General features: G+C 45.9%; 1 protein-coding gene across 4 annotated transcripts in view; it reads left to right on the top strand.

Moving 5' to 3' along the window:
• The first annotated feature begins 1,680 nt into the window (after window positions 1–1,680).
• Window positions 1,681–15,225, top strand: part of Stk38 (serine/threonine kinase 38) — a 33,736-nt gene continuing 20,191 nt past the window's right edge. The window contains exons 1-4 of one of the 4 annotated variants that reach the window (XM_075979714.1): window positions 1,851–1,938; window positions 7,406–7,521; window positions 9,081–9,213; window positions 14,467–14,518. In XM_075979714.1, coding sequence (XP_075835829.1) covers window positions 9,083–9,213; window positions 14,467–14,518 — 183 coding nt within the window. In that variant the 5' untranslated portion in view covers window positions 1,851–1,938; window positions 7,406–7,521; window positions 9,081–9,082. Of the gene's footprint in view, window positions 1,939–7,405; window positions 7,522–9,077; window positions 9,214–14,466; window positions 14,519–15,225 lie in introns of all 4 variants that reach the window. The other 3 variants (XM_075979715.1, XM_075979713.1, XM_075979712.1) reach the window with 3 other exon arrangements.

Raw genomic sequence — 15,225 nt, 5'->3', positions numbered from 1 at the left:
CTGGCAATGGCTCCATGGCTTCTCCTCTCTCTACTTTCTCCCAGCATTCAGCCTAGCTTTCCCTGCCTACCTAAGTTCTGTCTTGCTATAGGTCCAAAACAGTTCCTTTACTAATCAATGGTACAAAGAGAAATCCCACATCAGAGATCCACCAACCTCTGCCTCCCAAATGCCATTATTGAAGGGGTGAGCTGCCATGCCAGCAGTTTTATTTATTATTTATTGATCTCGTTTTTTCAAGACAGGGTTTCTCTCTAGCTTTGGAGCCTGTCCTGGAACTAGCTGTTGTAGCCCAGGTTGGCCTCGAACTCACAGAGATCCGCCTGCTTCTGCCTTCTGAGTGCTGGAATTAAAGGTGAGCGCCACCACCACCCGGCTTAGAGGTTTTATGTGTGATGTCTTGCCTGCATGTATGTCTATGTATCATGTGTGTGCCTGGTGCCCTTAGATGTCAGAAGGGTCATGGATCGGGCTGGAGAGATGGCTCAGAGGTTAAGAGCATTGGCTGCTGTTCCAGAGGTCCTGAGTTCAATCCCCAGCAACCACATGGTGGCTCACAACCATCTGTAATGAGATCTGGTGCCATCTTCTGACCTAGGCATACATGTGGACAGAACACTGTATACATAATAAATAAAAAAAAAAAGAAGGGTCATGGATCTCCCAGGGCTGAAGGTACAGAAGTCACAGACCATTGTGAGTTGCTATGTGGGTTCTGGGACTCGAACCTGGGTTTTCTGGGAAGAGCAACCTGAGCCATCCATCTCTTCTCTTCAGCCCTGTTTTTGTTTTTAGACTAAGGAAACTTGGCTTTGAAGATGACACAGTCAAGCCTTTTTCATACTATGAAGGAAACGTCTGGGCCTTCACGCTTGAAGAAAACCAAATCCTATGGTCTCATCAGTTAGGAAAGGGTGAATGGGAACACTTACCACCAAATGCTCAGGGAATGACTAACAGGAGGAACATTCTTCTCTTGCTCCCAGAGGACCCCTTGGCAGGGAGGCTGGGACCTTGGGTCACTCACAATTGTTTCCAGGAGTTTAGAACTTTCCAATCAAGATCAGTGTGCTCAATTCTCAGGGCATGAACTAGCAGCACCTGTAAGGGAAGATCCGTGCACAACGGAGAGGTCTAACGTGTGAGAGCTCACCTGATCCCAGGCCAAGCACATTCATTCTTTGCAATCATGAAAATTAGGTAGGGCCAAGGGCTCCAACAGACTATGGCTACAATGATCGGAAGTCAGGGAGGGTGGAGAAAACTCTGATTAAATTTCAGAGAACTACGGACACCCTCACATGAGTTCACGCCAACTGTTAAAATCCCAGGCAGGCTAGTTGATTGCGTTGGCTTGGTTGATAAAGAGCCAAAGTCAATTTCCGGGTGTTGAGACGGTGTCTTATGTAAGACATTTGAGGGAAGCTGGGTGGGTGCTGGCCTTTACGGAACTTCAGCATTTTCATTTTGTAACTTCTGGTGAGTCTATAATTATTTCAAAAGGAAAAAAAAAGCAAAAAACAAAACAGAGGCGAACTAGCCCAGCCCAAGCCACCTCGGAGCACGCCCCACACAGCACTCCTCCATCCTCCCTAAACCTCCTGGGCTGGGCGCAGCCGGGTGAGGGGTGAAGAGGTGGGCGGGGCGCCAGTGCGCACGCGCAGTCCCGCTGCACGGGGAACGCCGCCGGCGGATGGCGCATGCGCAGTCTCTGCCGCGGCGGCCCCTCGCCACAGACCGAGGGGTACCGGGGAGCCTCGGCCCCTTCGCGCTGCCGTTTGTTCGGGCAGTTGGGGTTCTTCCCGTGGTCCTCTACCGTCGCGGCTCGGCGGCCGCGCTCCCTCGGAGTCCCCGGCGCGTCGCCGTCGCTCTCGGGCCGCCCGCACGTCGCGTCTGCGCCGTGGCCGCCGGCCCCGCGCCCCCCTCCCCCCGGGTCTGGTGAGTGTCTGGCGGCGGTCGCCTCAGGCTCGCCGCCTCGTCCGTCCGTCAGCTTCTAGGCACTCAGGGGCTCCCCTCTCCCGCCGCGGGCCGGGTTCCCCGCGTCCTCCCGGCCTCCTCAGCCTCTTGTCAGCGTCCTCTCTGCTGTTCCCCGAGCCCCCTGGTCCGTCTTCCTCCCTTCCACTCCCGGTCCCCACTCGGCGTGCAGCCGGGACGGGCAGCCGCTCCCTCTTTCTTCCCTGGTCGCCAGCTTTGTGTGCCGGCTGCCCCCAGCCCGTTCCCTTTGGGACCTCGGTCAGCACCACTCTTCACCTTGGCCTCCTCCTGGGGTGCAAGGACCCGAAGGTGTCCGAAGTTCGAGAGTCCCCCTTGGTAGGTGTGGGACCTCGAAGGCGGTCCCCTAGTTTGCGGTTAGTTTTGGAGTACCCGTCCCCTGAAGATCACCGCATTGGCCTGAAGAACTGTGGACAGGAACCCGAGCTGGAAGACAGGAAAAAGTGGCTAAGGAATCAGAGGATAAGTGTGTCAGAAAGCGCGAAAGGCTGCCAGCGGCGCCCTGCAGGGGACCCACAGACAGGGGACCCACAGACACGGGGCAGTCTTGTTTCTTGGCGTGAATAGGAAGGTCAGGGTGAGGTGGACCCGCTGTTTCCTCCTTCAGCTCACCTTGGCCGTGAATTAGCCAGGACAAGCGGTTTCCCTAAACAGAAAACCACCAGCCAGCAGGAACAGCTCCCCGCCCCACCCCAAACATCAGATACCAGCTTCCTCATAACATTACAGGAGAGCTCCGTCCTCCACCCTGCTGATCACCACCTCGTCCTGCCACAGCCAGCTCTCCATCACACGTTCCCCACTCCCACGAGTGGCCGCCACAAACGGAGCTGCTTATGTTTTGAGACAGGGTCTCACTGTGTAGCTCTGGCTGGCCTGGGATTTGCTGGTGCAGACCAAGGTGGCCTCGAATTCACAGAGATCCACCTGCCTCTGCTTCCCTAGTGCTGAGATTAAAGGCGTGCGCCCCCACACCCTGCTCCACAGGCAAACGTTAGAAGGTTCTAGGTGCCCAGCACAGTTTGGGGGAGATATTAAACACATACACCTGTGTTTGCTTATCCACAGCAGGAGAGCTCCCACTCGTGACTCTAGGGAATAGTCTTGGCCCCTGCTTGAATTGTTCAATGAAAGATCTTTTGACCCGGCGGTGGTGTCGCACGCCTTTAATCCCATCACTCGGGAGGCAGGGGCAGGCTGATCTCTGTGAGTTCGAGGCCAGCCTGGTCTACAGAGTGAGTTCATTTGGTCACAAAGAAATAAATTATTGGTGAAATGGTGTTTGTAGAGATGACAGACCATTGTAGTCAGCCAGCTAGGCATAACTCTATAGTTCATAAAACAGTGGTTCTCATTTGACCTCATGAGTTCACAGTCCTTAATACTGCATTTTATGAGAGGAGTGTATGGTTTGTTAATTAAAAAACAATAACCTCAGACCTTCTTGTCTACTGTTCCCTTCTTTGCTGAGCTGAAGGAGAATGAACCAATAGGACAGGAACTGCTGTAGCTTGTGGGTCAGGGCAGGAGCTAGAACTATGGAAAGCAGGAGGGGAAGGAAACCCTGCCTCTTAGGAAGCTCTTGGTTGACCCAGTAAATCCATGAAGTGCCATTGGGCAATATTAATCGTATCTTTTGATTAAAGGTTATTAGAATTAGGCTACACCTTTTATGAGTGAAGGAAGAGAGAAGGGTTTGTTTGAACAAAGGTTAAAGGGACAGGGTGTGGTGGTGTCCACAATCACTGGGGAGGTAGAGGCAGGCTGAGCTCACGGCCCCCTTGGTCTACATAGTGAGCTCAAAGGGGGAAGAAGGTTAATGTAGTCCTTACCATTGCATTAGATCCTGAGTGGAAAATAGATTTTTGTTGGCCTAATGTATTTGTCATCTTTGAATGTACGTGATATCCTATTGGCCTGTTCCCTTTATTTTTTATTTTTTGAGATAGAGTCTCACTATGTACCTTTGCTGTTGTGGAACTCACTCTGCAGGCTGGCATCAAACTCAAAGATCTGCCTGCCTCAGCCTCCCAAGTGCAGGGACTAAAGGCGTGCGCCATTACACTCAGCTTCCTGTGGAACATTTTAGTCATTATTTATTTGTTAGTTGTTTTGTTTGTTTTTTGAAACAGGGTTTCTGTTTAGCAGTGACTGTCCTCGAACTCACTCTGTAGACCAGCTGCCATTGAACTCAGAGATCTGCCTGCCTCTGCCTCCTCCCCGAGTGCTTAGATTAAAGGCCTGGCCACAAGCCGGGCGGTGGTGGCTCACACCTTTAATCCCAGCACTTGGGAGGCAGAGGCAGGCGGGTCTACAAGAGCTAGTTCCAGGACAGGCACCAAAAACTACAGAGAAACACTGTCTTAAAAATCCAAAAAATAAAAAAAAATAAGCCTGGCCACTACTGTCACCGTTGACCTTGCCCAGTTCTTTATACACCAACCAATCTGTTAATGTTCTCTCCCTTCCTGCATTTGTGTTGACAACTAAAAAACGATTAGCTTACTCACCTACTAATTATTCATTGTGTGAAAGGCATTGTCTGCCTCTGCCTGCAGGTGTATCTGCTTTCTAAAACTGAGCTGTATATTTTAGTTGTTAAAATGTAACACCTGAGGGCCCAGAGGTGGTGGCCCGTGGCTTTAATCCCAAAATTTAGGAGGCAGAGGCAGGTGGATCTCTATGAGTTCTGGTCTACAGAACGAGTTCCAGGACAGCCAAGACTAACACAGAAAAACCCTGTCTGGAAAAACCAAAACTAAAATAGAAAAATGTAACTGCCTTTATGGCTGGGTGTGTAGCTCATGCTTAGAATCCTAGCACTTGAGAAGCTGAAGCAGGAGAATTGCCATGAGTTCAAGGCCAGCCTGGTTTACCAAGTGAAACTTGTCTCCTACTTCCTACATACACACACACACAGTTTGTGTAGATTTGCGCACACACACACACAGTTTGTGTAGATTTGCGCGCACACACACACACAAGCACACACAACTGTAGACTCTCCAGAAAATTTTAGACAACTCTCACTTAGCTCATTTTTAACTTTACTTTACGTGTGCACGGGATGGAGTGGATAGAGGCTTGGGGTGGTTTCCTGTGGTGAGTGTGTGGAGGTCAGAGGACAACTTGTGGGAGTGGACTCTCTCCAGTGACCATGTGGGTCCCAGGCACTGAACTCATATCTTCATGGTTGGTGGCAAGCACTTCTACCTGATGCCATTTTGCTGCCCTGGTTCTAAGTGTTCTATCCAGCTACACTTTGAGTGCATGTGGTTTTGATTGTGGGTGGAGGGTGTACAGGCTGACAAATAAGAAACCACACCCAAGCTTCATAAACCAGTTTTTTTTTTTTTTTTTTTTTTTTTTTTTTTTTTTTTTTTTTTTTGCTTTTTCGAGACAGGGTTTCTCTGTGGCTTTGGAGCCTGTCCTGGAACTAGCTCTTGTAGACCAGGCTGGCCTCGAACTCACAGAGATCCGCCTGCCTCTGCCTCCCGAGTGCTGGGATTAAAGGCGTGCGCCACCACCGCCCGGCTCTACCTCTGTTTTAAAAGCAGAATGTTTAGGTATTGGTAGGAACTTCCCTTTTTTTTTAAAAAAAAATGATATTTTCTGGAAGTAGTTTTCAGTACTTCACTGTTTTGGATTTGTGAATATATTTGCTGTCATGGATCAAAATGTTTGACACTAAAATGGTACCTTGATTTTGAATCTCTGCTCTGAATGCATTGTTGTTTATACAGTTTTTGCCTGAATATCTTTAAAAGAAACAAAAACAAAAACCTACTGCCATTAACCCAGCACTCAGAAGACTGAGGCAGGTAGGTGGATCACTATGAGGCCAACCAGATATGTATACTTAGTGAGTTCCAGGCCAGCCAGGGCTGCACAGTGAGACTCTGTCTCAAAAAAAACAAAAACAAAACACAACCAGCTACTAATGTTAAATTAAGCCTTTTTTTCCCTCTTAGTAATAACAAGTGTCTTTACATTCTTTGCAAACCTTAATTTAATACACAAAATGAACAATCTAGAGAGCTGGGAAGGATCAATGGAGGACCTCTAAATGTTGTTTTCATTAAAGATGCTGTCTTTGAAAGTGCCTTACTACTACTCGTGAGTTTTGCTCAGCTTCTGTCGGGGGTAAAGGACAGAGTCAGATCACCAGGCATGGTGGTGCACATCTGTAATCCCAGCTTCTGGGTGAAGGAGAGTGAGTTCCCGGCCAGCCTTGGTGACACAGTCATGCCCTATCAGAGAAATCCAGACGACAGAGGAAGGTGGAAGAAGGAAGTAACTTAGCTGTACAAACTCAAACGCGGCTCAGGGTAAATGGTGGAGTGCTGCCACCCGTCCTGGAGCCTTTCAGTTTGTCTGACATCTGGCCAGGTGTGGTAATAGAGGTTAGTTTGGTGGAAAGTGAGTTTTTAAATTTCAAGGGAAAAGCATTTAGACCTGAAGGGTTTCGTTTTGTTTTTAACTGTAAAATGAGGAAGTTGGGGGTCTCTGATTTTTAAGGTATCTTTGAGCACTAGAATTGTTTTTCAGTTTTCTCTGTCATCCTACCCACTCTAAGACAGGATTTCCCCTGTATAGGCCTGGCTGTCCTGGAACTCACTCTGTAGAGCAGGCTGGCCTCGAACTCAGAGTTCCATCTGCCCCTGCCTCCTCAGTGCTGGGATTAAAGATGTGTGCCACCACGGCACATCCTTTTCCTAAAGTTTTCTTCTTTGTAATAGCGTTTTTTAAAGTTGTTTAAGCTTATAAAATGAAGCAGTAAACATTTATCAAATACCTTAAGGTAAGTCAGACACATAAGTACCTATAGATGAGCGTTTCAGCCATAGAGATTCTTCTCATTGTAGAAATTGAAAATCTAAATACATTCTAGATTAAAATTATATTCTCACTGGGTGGTGGTGGTGCATATTTTTAATCCCAGCACTTGGGAGGCAGAGGCAGGCTAATCTCTGAGAGTTTGAGGCCAGCCTGGTCTACAGAGTGTGTTCCAGGACAGCCAAAGCTTCACAGAGAAACCCTGGCTCAAAAACCAAAAAAAAATTATATTCTAATTTCCCATAGTTAGAATACTAATAACACTGACACTAACCAGTGGGTGCTGGGAATGTTTGAACATGGGTCGTCTGGAAAGGCAGTCAGTGCTCTTAACCACAGAGCCATCTCGCCAGTCCCCTTGTTTTTTGTTTTTTGAGACAGAATTTCTCTTTGTAGACCTGGCTGTCCAGGAACTCACTCTGTAGACCAAGCAGCTGGCCTTCAACTCAGAGATCCCCCTGCCTCTGCCTCCCGAGTGCTGGGATTAAAGATGTGTGCGCCGCCACTATCTGGCAGGGTTGTTCATACTCTCAGTCACATGTTTATTATGGTGTTTCTAATTTTCTTTTGTCATTAGAATGTTTCTTTGGCCAGGTGACGGTGGTGGCACACATCTTTAATCCCAGCACTTGGGAGGCAGAGGCAGGCGGATCTCCGTGAGCTCGAGGCCAGCCTGTTCCAGGACAGCCAGAGGTACACAGAAAAACCTTGTTTCAAAAACCAAAATAAATAAATAAATATATATATTTCATTGAAGCTAGGTGTTGGTGTACATGCCTTAGTCCTAGAACTTGGTAGGCAGAGGTAGGTTCAGAGGTAGGTTGTTCTCTGAGTTGAGGGATGCCTAGTCTACAGAGTGAGTACCAGGACAGCCAGGGCTACACACAGATACCCTGCCTCAGAAAAGCAAAAGGAAAAGAACTTTTTATCAAACCAGCTTAGAGGAATCTTTTTTTTTCTTTTTTTAAATGTTTGAATCTTTATGAATGATTTTTTTCAAGATAGTTTCCTAGTTGGCAGAGAATGGAATGGTGTATAATTGTGTGTACTTCCACTCTTTGTTTGCTTGAGATAGGGTGTCTGCTGGTTGTTTTGTTATTTTCAACTTGATACACGCTAGAATCATCTGAGAAGAGGGAACTTGAGTTGAACATGCTCCTATTAGAATGGCCTATGGGCAAACCAGTGGGACATTCTTGAATGATAAATGATGATTGGTGGAGAACCCAGCTCGCTGTAGGCAGTGTGCCATTCCTGGGCAGTGGTTCTGGGTATATGAGAAAGCAGACTAAGTAAGCTGTAGAGAGCCAGCCAGGAAGCAGCACTCCTCCATGGTGTCTGCGTGAGGTCTTGCCGTAGCTTCCTTCAGTGGTGACTTGGGCTGTGTTAGCCAAATCATTCCTTTATTTCCAAGTTGCTTCTGTTCATGGTCTTTATCAGAGCAGCAGAAAGCTAACTCAAGACAGGGTGTCATGCCAGTGCCTCCTGAGCACTGGAATTACAGGCATGTGACACCGTACCTGGTGATTTGATTTTGTCTGCTGCTGTGAGAAAACTTCAGCTTGAAGGAGAAAGGGTGTGTTTGGCTCACAGTCCCGGTTACAGTCCATCACTGTGGACATCAAGCAGGAACTTGAAGCAGCTGTTCCTGTATACCCACAGCTGTCTGCTAGTATTCAGCTTCCATTTTTATCTTTTTTTTTTTGGTTTTTCGAGACAGGGTTTCTCTGTGGTTTTGGAGCCTGTCCTGGAACTAGCTCTTGTAGACCAGGCTGGTCTCGAACCCATTTTTATCTTTAAAAATTATGTGTTTGTATGTGGAGTGGATATGTGTATATGCACCCCAGGTATAGAGCTGAAGAGGGTGTCAGATCCCTAGAGCTGGAGCCGTGGTGGTTTTGAGTTGTCTAACGGGAGTGTTGGGCACCGAATTCTGGTCCTTTGCTAGAGCAAGTTCTCAACTGCTGAGCCATGCTCCAGCTGTCTGGTGCCACGCACAGTGGGTAGCACAATCCAGCAAACTCCCCACAGACATGTCTCAGGCTAGACAGTCTCATTGAGATTCCCTTTCCTGATGCTTCTGTATTGTCTGGGGTACTAACCACGCCTGTCTTGTTTGCCCGATGCGTTTCATATTATGTTCGTCCTCCAGAAGGATTGTGCTGGCTTATATTCTACCAGGGGACAGGGGAGTGCTTAATTGTTGAATTCCAGCTGGAAGATACATAGTAATCTCTGTTTTCTTCCAGCAGCCATGGCAATGACCGGTTCAACACCATGCTCATCCATGAGTAATCACACAAAGGAAAGGGTGACAATGACCAAAGTGACACTGGAGAACTTCTATAGCAACCTCATCGCTCAGCACGAGGAACGGGAAATGAGGTAAAGAATACTGCTTGAAAGCCTTGTGTTGGGGAGCTGGGCATGCTGCTCGTGGTAGAGTGCCTACCCATCATATATACAAGGCAAAACCAAAACAGACAAGAAAGAAGAACTTGCGGTTATGTGTTGTAGCATGTGTTGTTACACACAGGGAGAGCAGGGTAGCAGCAGCCGTGTTACAGCCCATGTGCTGCAGTGGAGCGATAGTGTGACAGATTTCCAGATCCTTTCTAGTAAAGCTGTGTCTACTGGTCAGTGATTCAGGAGTCTTGCTCTTTAAAAAGAAAGAGTTGGTCACATCACTAATGGTCATTATTAAAGCAGTGTGATCTAGTCTGGTGGCTCCTTGAGGGTTTGCATCCTGTCTCTTGAGGAGCAGCTGTTCCTGAAGGTCTTTCTGCTTGTCAGCTCCCTCATCTTGAAGGACTGCTATAACATGGAAGCACTTGCCTTAGTTAATGACAATGGTGATAACTTTTATTTTAGATAGCAAACACCTCAAAACCTATTAGGTCTTACTGTGTAGCCCTGGCTGTCCTGAAACTTGCTTTGTAGACCAGGCTGGTCTTTAACTCACAAAAATCCACCTGTCTCTGCCTTCCAAGTGCTGAGATTAAAGGCCTGTGCCACCACTGCCCGGCCCAATTTAAAATACTGTCTTGACTTTTTATTACTGAGTTTCAGGAGTTCATTTTAGTTTTTGAGACAGCATTTCTCTGAGTAGCCCTGGCTGTCCTAGAACTCACTCTGTAGACCACGCTGGCCTCCAACCCGGAGATCCACCTGCCTTTGCCTCCCAAGTGCTGGGATTAAAGGTGTGTGCCATCTCTGCCTGGACCTTGTTTTCAAGTCATAGAGACATTCTCTGTTCTGTAATTTTTGTAGGCTTAGCCTCTCAGATTTAGTTCCATGACTCTAATAAGTGAATGTGTGGCTAGGGGTGTGTGCATGCTGTGGCACATGGGTGGAGCTCAGAGGACGGCTTTCAGGACTCAGGGTTCTTTCCATCCTCCTTTCAGGCTGTCCAGCTTGTACAGCAAAGCCTCTGCCCTCTGAGCTAGCTCGTCCTCTGAGAGTGCATTTCGTTAGGTAATTTTTCCTTTTGGGGTTACAGTTATTTTCCCTCTAAGATTGATTTTGGATATTGTAAGTTATTCACAGTTTCTTATAGATTTAGTTAGCTTGTTAGCAAATATAGAAAATCCAGTAGTTATAAATTGGAATTATGTTGAATCTGTAGATCAGTTTGGAATGATTGATGCTGTAACAATGCTGAAGATTCTGATACTTTGACATCATATATTGCTTTACTTTATAAGTCTCACTTAGAGGCTACACAGATGGCCAAAGGTTTAAGAGCATGGTTGCTCTTCAGAGAACCCATGTTTGCTTCTCAGCTCCAATATGGTGGCTAATAACCATCTGTAACTTCCCTTTTAAAGGATCTAGCTCCCTCTTCAGGCCTTCATGGGCACTGCATGCACACAGTATACTGACATTCAGGTAGGCAAAACACTCCTGAGCATCACATAAATCTTTTTTTTTTTTATTTAAAAAAATTTTTTTTTTAAAGACAAGGTCTCTATGTAGTACTGGCTGTCTCTCAAGTGTTAAGATTAAAGGTGTGCACTACCACACCAAAAATAAATGTAAAAAGACTTTTTTTAAGTCTCCCTTTTTTATTTTATTTTTTATCAGTGTACAGTGTATAGTTCCCATATACTGGTTCCTTTCTATGTCTAGTCTTTTTATGCAGTTGTAAATATTTAGAATTTTTTTGTCCAGTTATTTGCTGCTGCTGTTTTTTTGTCTGTTTTGTTTTTGTTTTTTGAGACAAGGTTTCTTTGTAGCTTTGGAGCCTGTCCTGGCACTCGCTCTGTAGACCAGGCTGGCCTCAAACTCACAGAGATCCACCTGCCTCTGCCTCCCGGGTGCTGAGATTAAAGGTGTGCGCCACCACCTGGTTTATTTTATTTTTTGATTGGGTCTCACACGTAGCCTTGTCTGGCCTTTTTCCAATCCTTTGTCAGCTTCCGGAGTGCTGATGTTATAGGCATGCACCATCACATCCAGCTAAGGTTTTATTGTAAACAAGAGACTTACTGCATGGGGAGGGAGATGTGTCGAAACTCTGGAGATAAAAGAAAAAAATAAAACTCATTTAGGAATTGCTTCTTGTTTACAAAATAGGAGAAATTGTTTAGTGTGTGTAAGACTTGGAGTTCAGTCCTCAGGACTGAAAGAGAAGAAGATGAAGAAAGAAGAGGTGGAAGAAGGAAGGAGGACTAAGAGGAAAAGTGGGAGGAGAACAGCAACTGTTCTCTTAGGTCTTAGGGGTTTTGTTTAGAGACAGGGTTTGCTGTCCTAGAATTCATTCCGTAGACCAGGCTGGCCCGAACTCACAGAGATCCGCCTGCCTCTGCCTCCCTAGTGCTGGGATTAAAGGTGTGCGCCACTACCGCCTGGTAGTTTTTCTTAGTTTTTCTTAACTCTGCAGCGTTTCATATGATCAGAAATTCAGTAGAATATCGATGATGATTAGTGATCCAGGATCAATTTATTTAAGACCGAGGATAGGGAAATGCAGCCCTTCTAATGGTCTCCCCTGAGTAGGTGTTAATCAAACCAGAGGATAGGACGGAAGGACTAATATGTTGAATTTTTCAACAGTTGTGTAATATTAACTTTTAGGGTTTCTCTTCGGCATTTCTCAATGTTAATCATGGAGATACAGTCATGTTATTTCTATACTGTTTTTATTGCTTTTATCTGTCTCATCAACAGAAATTATATTATTAATGTACAAATACATTATTTGTTTAGCTCTTGTGGAGTTGACCAGCCCTCTTATATTTTGGTGACCTTTGAATGAGGCTATGCAAGGAAGGGAGCCTAGATAGCTATTAAGGGAGCAAGTTATAGGTAGTAGTCATGAATGTATCCACATACTTGTATGTTTGAGCTCTTTAAGAAGTACCCTAGAGGCCGGGTAGTGGTAGCAGTGGTGGCGCACGCCTTTAATCCCAGCATTCGGGAGGCAGAGGCAGGCAGATCTCTGATTTGAGGCCAACCTGGTCTATAGAGTGAGTGCCAGGACAGCCAGAACTGTTACACAGAGAGACCCTGTCTCGAAAAACAAAACAAAAAGAAGTACCCTAGAGGTGTTGGAGAGGTGGCACTTACTACTCTTTCAGAGGACCTGGGTTTGGTTTGGTTCTTAGCATGCACATAGTGGTTCATAGCCGTCTGTAACAACCCCAGGGGATCTGATGCTCTCCTTTGACCTCTGTAGGCACCAGGCATATATGTGGTGCACAAACCACTAACACTTATAGACATAAAATAAATCTAAAAATTTTAATAATACCTTAAAGATATTTTCTGTGTATAAAGTACTATTTATATTGGAGATGGGGCTTCAAATGTGCTCCCTCCCCTTCAAGAAGCTTCCAGTCTCCTTCAGGAGTGAGCACCCATGTAAACAGCTGGGATGCTCAGGAGGGGGCCTCTGCCTGGGAAAGTGGCCCTGTCTCTGCCTGGTTCTGATTGGAACATTTCAGTTGAGGGAAGAATGCTCACAGAAAGGGTGAGGAAATTTACTGACCTGGCACTGCTACATATTAGTCCTTGACTCAGGACTCTGGACTCTCCATTGCCTTGAGAAAAACAGCCAGCTTCTGGCGAGCAGACCTGCTTTTCGTCCTGCCTGGCTCCTGCGGTTTTACACCCGAAATAACAACACACAAATTGTATTCATTTAAACACTGCCTGGCCCATTAGCTCTAGCCTCTTGCTGGCTAACTCTTACATCTTGATTAACCCATATTTAGTAATCTGTGTATCACCACGGGGTCGTGGCTTACTGGCATGAGTCTAACCACTACCCATCTTGGGTAGGAGAAGCATGGCGTCTGCCTGACTCTGCTTTCTTCCTCACAGAATTCTGTTCTGTCTACTCCACCCACCTAAGGGCTGGCCTGTCAAAAGACCAGGCAGTTTCTTTATTAACCAATGAAAGTTACACATAGACAGATGACCCTCCTACACCACGCTTCCATGTGATGTGCCGCATCAGCTACTGTGGACTGTATGCTCACATACATTTAAAAAATATTTTTTTAAAAAATATTTATTTATTTATTATGTATACAATAGTCTTTCTGTGTGTATACCTGCTGGCCAGAAGAGGGCACTAGACCCCATTACAGATGGTTGTGAGCCACCATGTGGTTGCTGGGAATTGAACTCAGGACCTTTGGTAGAGCAGGCAATGCTCTTAACCTCTGAGCCATCTCTCCAGCCCTTAAAAAATATTTTAATTTAATGCATATGGCTCTTTTGTCTGCATGTATGTCTGTGTACCACTTATCCGTCGGGTGCCTGCAAAGGCCAGAAGAGTACATCATACCCCAGAAATTCGAGTCACAGACAGCTGTGAACTGCTGGAAATTGAACCTGGGTCTCCTACAAATAAGAGCAGTCAGTGCTCTTATTCCCTGGGCCCTATTCCAGCCATACTCTCTGCTTTCCTTATCTATGCACGTGGTCTGCTTGTTTGGATTGTTGGGTTGATGGGGAGATTCCAGCCAGTGTACTTCCCTTCCTCTTGCTGATGAATGGAGGTTCTGTAGAGTTGGTTATAAGGAATTTTTACTTGGTTATTTCAGTTTTGTCAAATCACCATGAGGCTGTAATTACCCTCTCTCTTTTTTGTTTTTTAAATTTGAGATTTAAGTCTCTAAGATCAGGCTTCTCTTGAACTTACTGTGAGTAAGTCTGAACTCTTGATCCTTTTGCTCTCACCTCCTAAGTGCTGGTGTTACAGGTGTGTACTACCCTGCCTGGCTTCTTTGTTACTTTACTATCTTATGCAGTCTTTATTTATTCATTCTTATGCAGTCTTTTTAAAATGTAGTTTTACAGGGCAGTGGTGGCGCACACCTTTAATCCCAGCACTCAGGAAGCAGAGGCAGGCAGACATCTGTGAGTTTGAGACCAGCCTGGCCCACAGATCGAGTTTCAGGATAGCCAGGGCTGTTACACAGAGAAACCCTGCCTTGAAAAATCAACCTCCCCCCACAAAAAAAAAAAAAACCCAAAAAGGTAAAATATGTCTCATGATTTTTTACTTAACTGAAGACTTTCTTTTCCTAAATGAATACTTGCAAGTGGCTAGCAATCATGTTCATATAGGCTTGTCAGAATAGAATGCTATTTATATATATATATATAATTTTTTTTTGTTTATTTTAGACAAAAGAAGTTAGAAAAGGTGATGGAAGAAGAAGGCCTAAAAGATGAAGAGGTGATTGATGTGGTTATTTTTTCCTTGGGCCCTGGTATGAAAGGTTGTGTTTTCTCTATCAAGTTAGCTTTGGTGCCAGAGAAGTGTTTGGCTCAGTGACAGGAGTATGAGAGCTGACATTGCTTTGCGGCTCAGTTACTCATGCAGAGGAAGAAATTAATGAAATACTCAGGAGAGAGAGGTATCCCTAGTCACAGTTAGGATAATTAATTAATGTTATAATTCTAAGAAAAGAAAAGATGAAAAAGGCTCCATAGCCGTAAGGAACATCTCTGATGTCATTATCAAAGAAAGTATTGTTTCAAATCAGCCTTTCTGTACACTGCCCACATATGTGTGGTGAAAAAACAACCAACACGGGATGGTGCGGCTTACCAGACAGCCCCGGACAGAGGAGAAAGGGAGTTCAGGCTTGGTGATGAAAGGTCGTGTGTGCTGGTCCTGGAGTTCAAGAAAAACACACTTAACCTAAGAAGGAGCTCAGGGAAAACAGACTGTCTCTCTTCGTTAGACATGTCTGAACAGTGGATTGTTAAGGCTGTTCAGTCGGGGCTCTCACATCTCCTCCAGTGGGGCTTGTTTGTTGTATCTGATGGCCAGGGCAGGAAGAAGGGACCGCTGAAGGATGCTTGTGTGACACGCCGTGTGTGAGAAGATTATGTGTAGACTCGTGTGGCCCTGCTCCCAGCTGCACAAGGCAGATAGGA

This window comes from Microtus pennsylvanicus, chromosome 7 (assembly GCF_037038515.1).
Source record: "Microtus pennsylvanicus isolate mMicPen1 chromosome 7, mMicPen1.hap1, whole genome shotgun sequence".
Lineage (NCBI taxonomy): Eukaryota > Metazoa > Chordata > Mammalia > Rodentia > Cricetidae > Microtus > Microtus pennsylvanicus.
The sequence above is the reverse complement of the archived record's forward strand: the minus strand, read 5'-3'. Positions and strand labels throughout refer to the sequence as shown.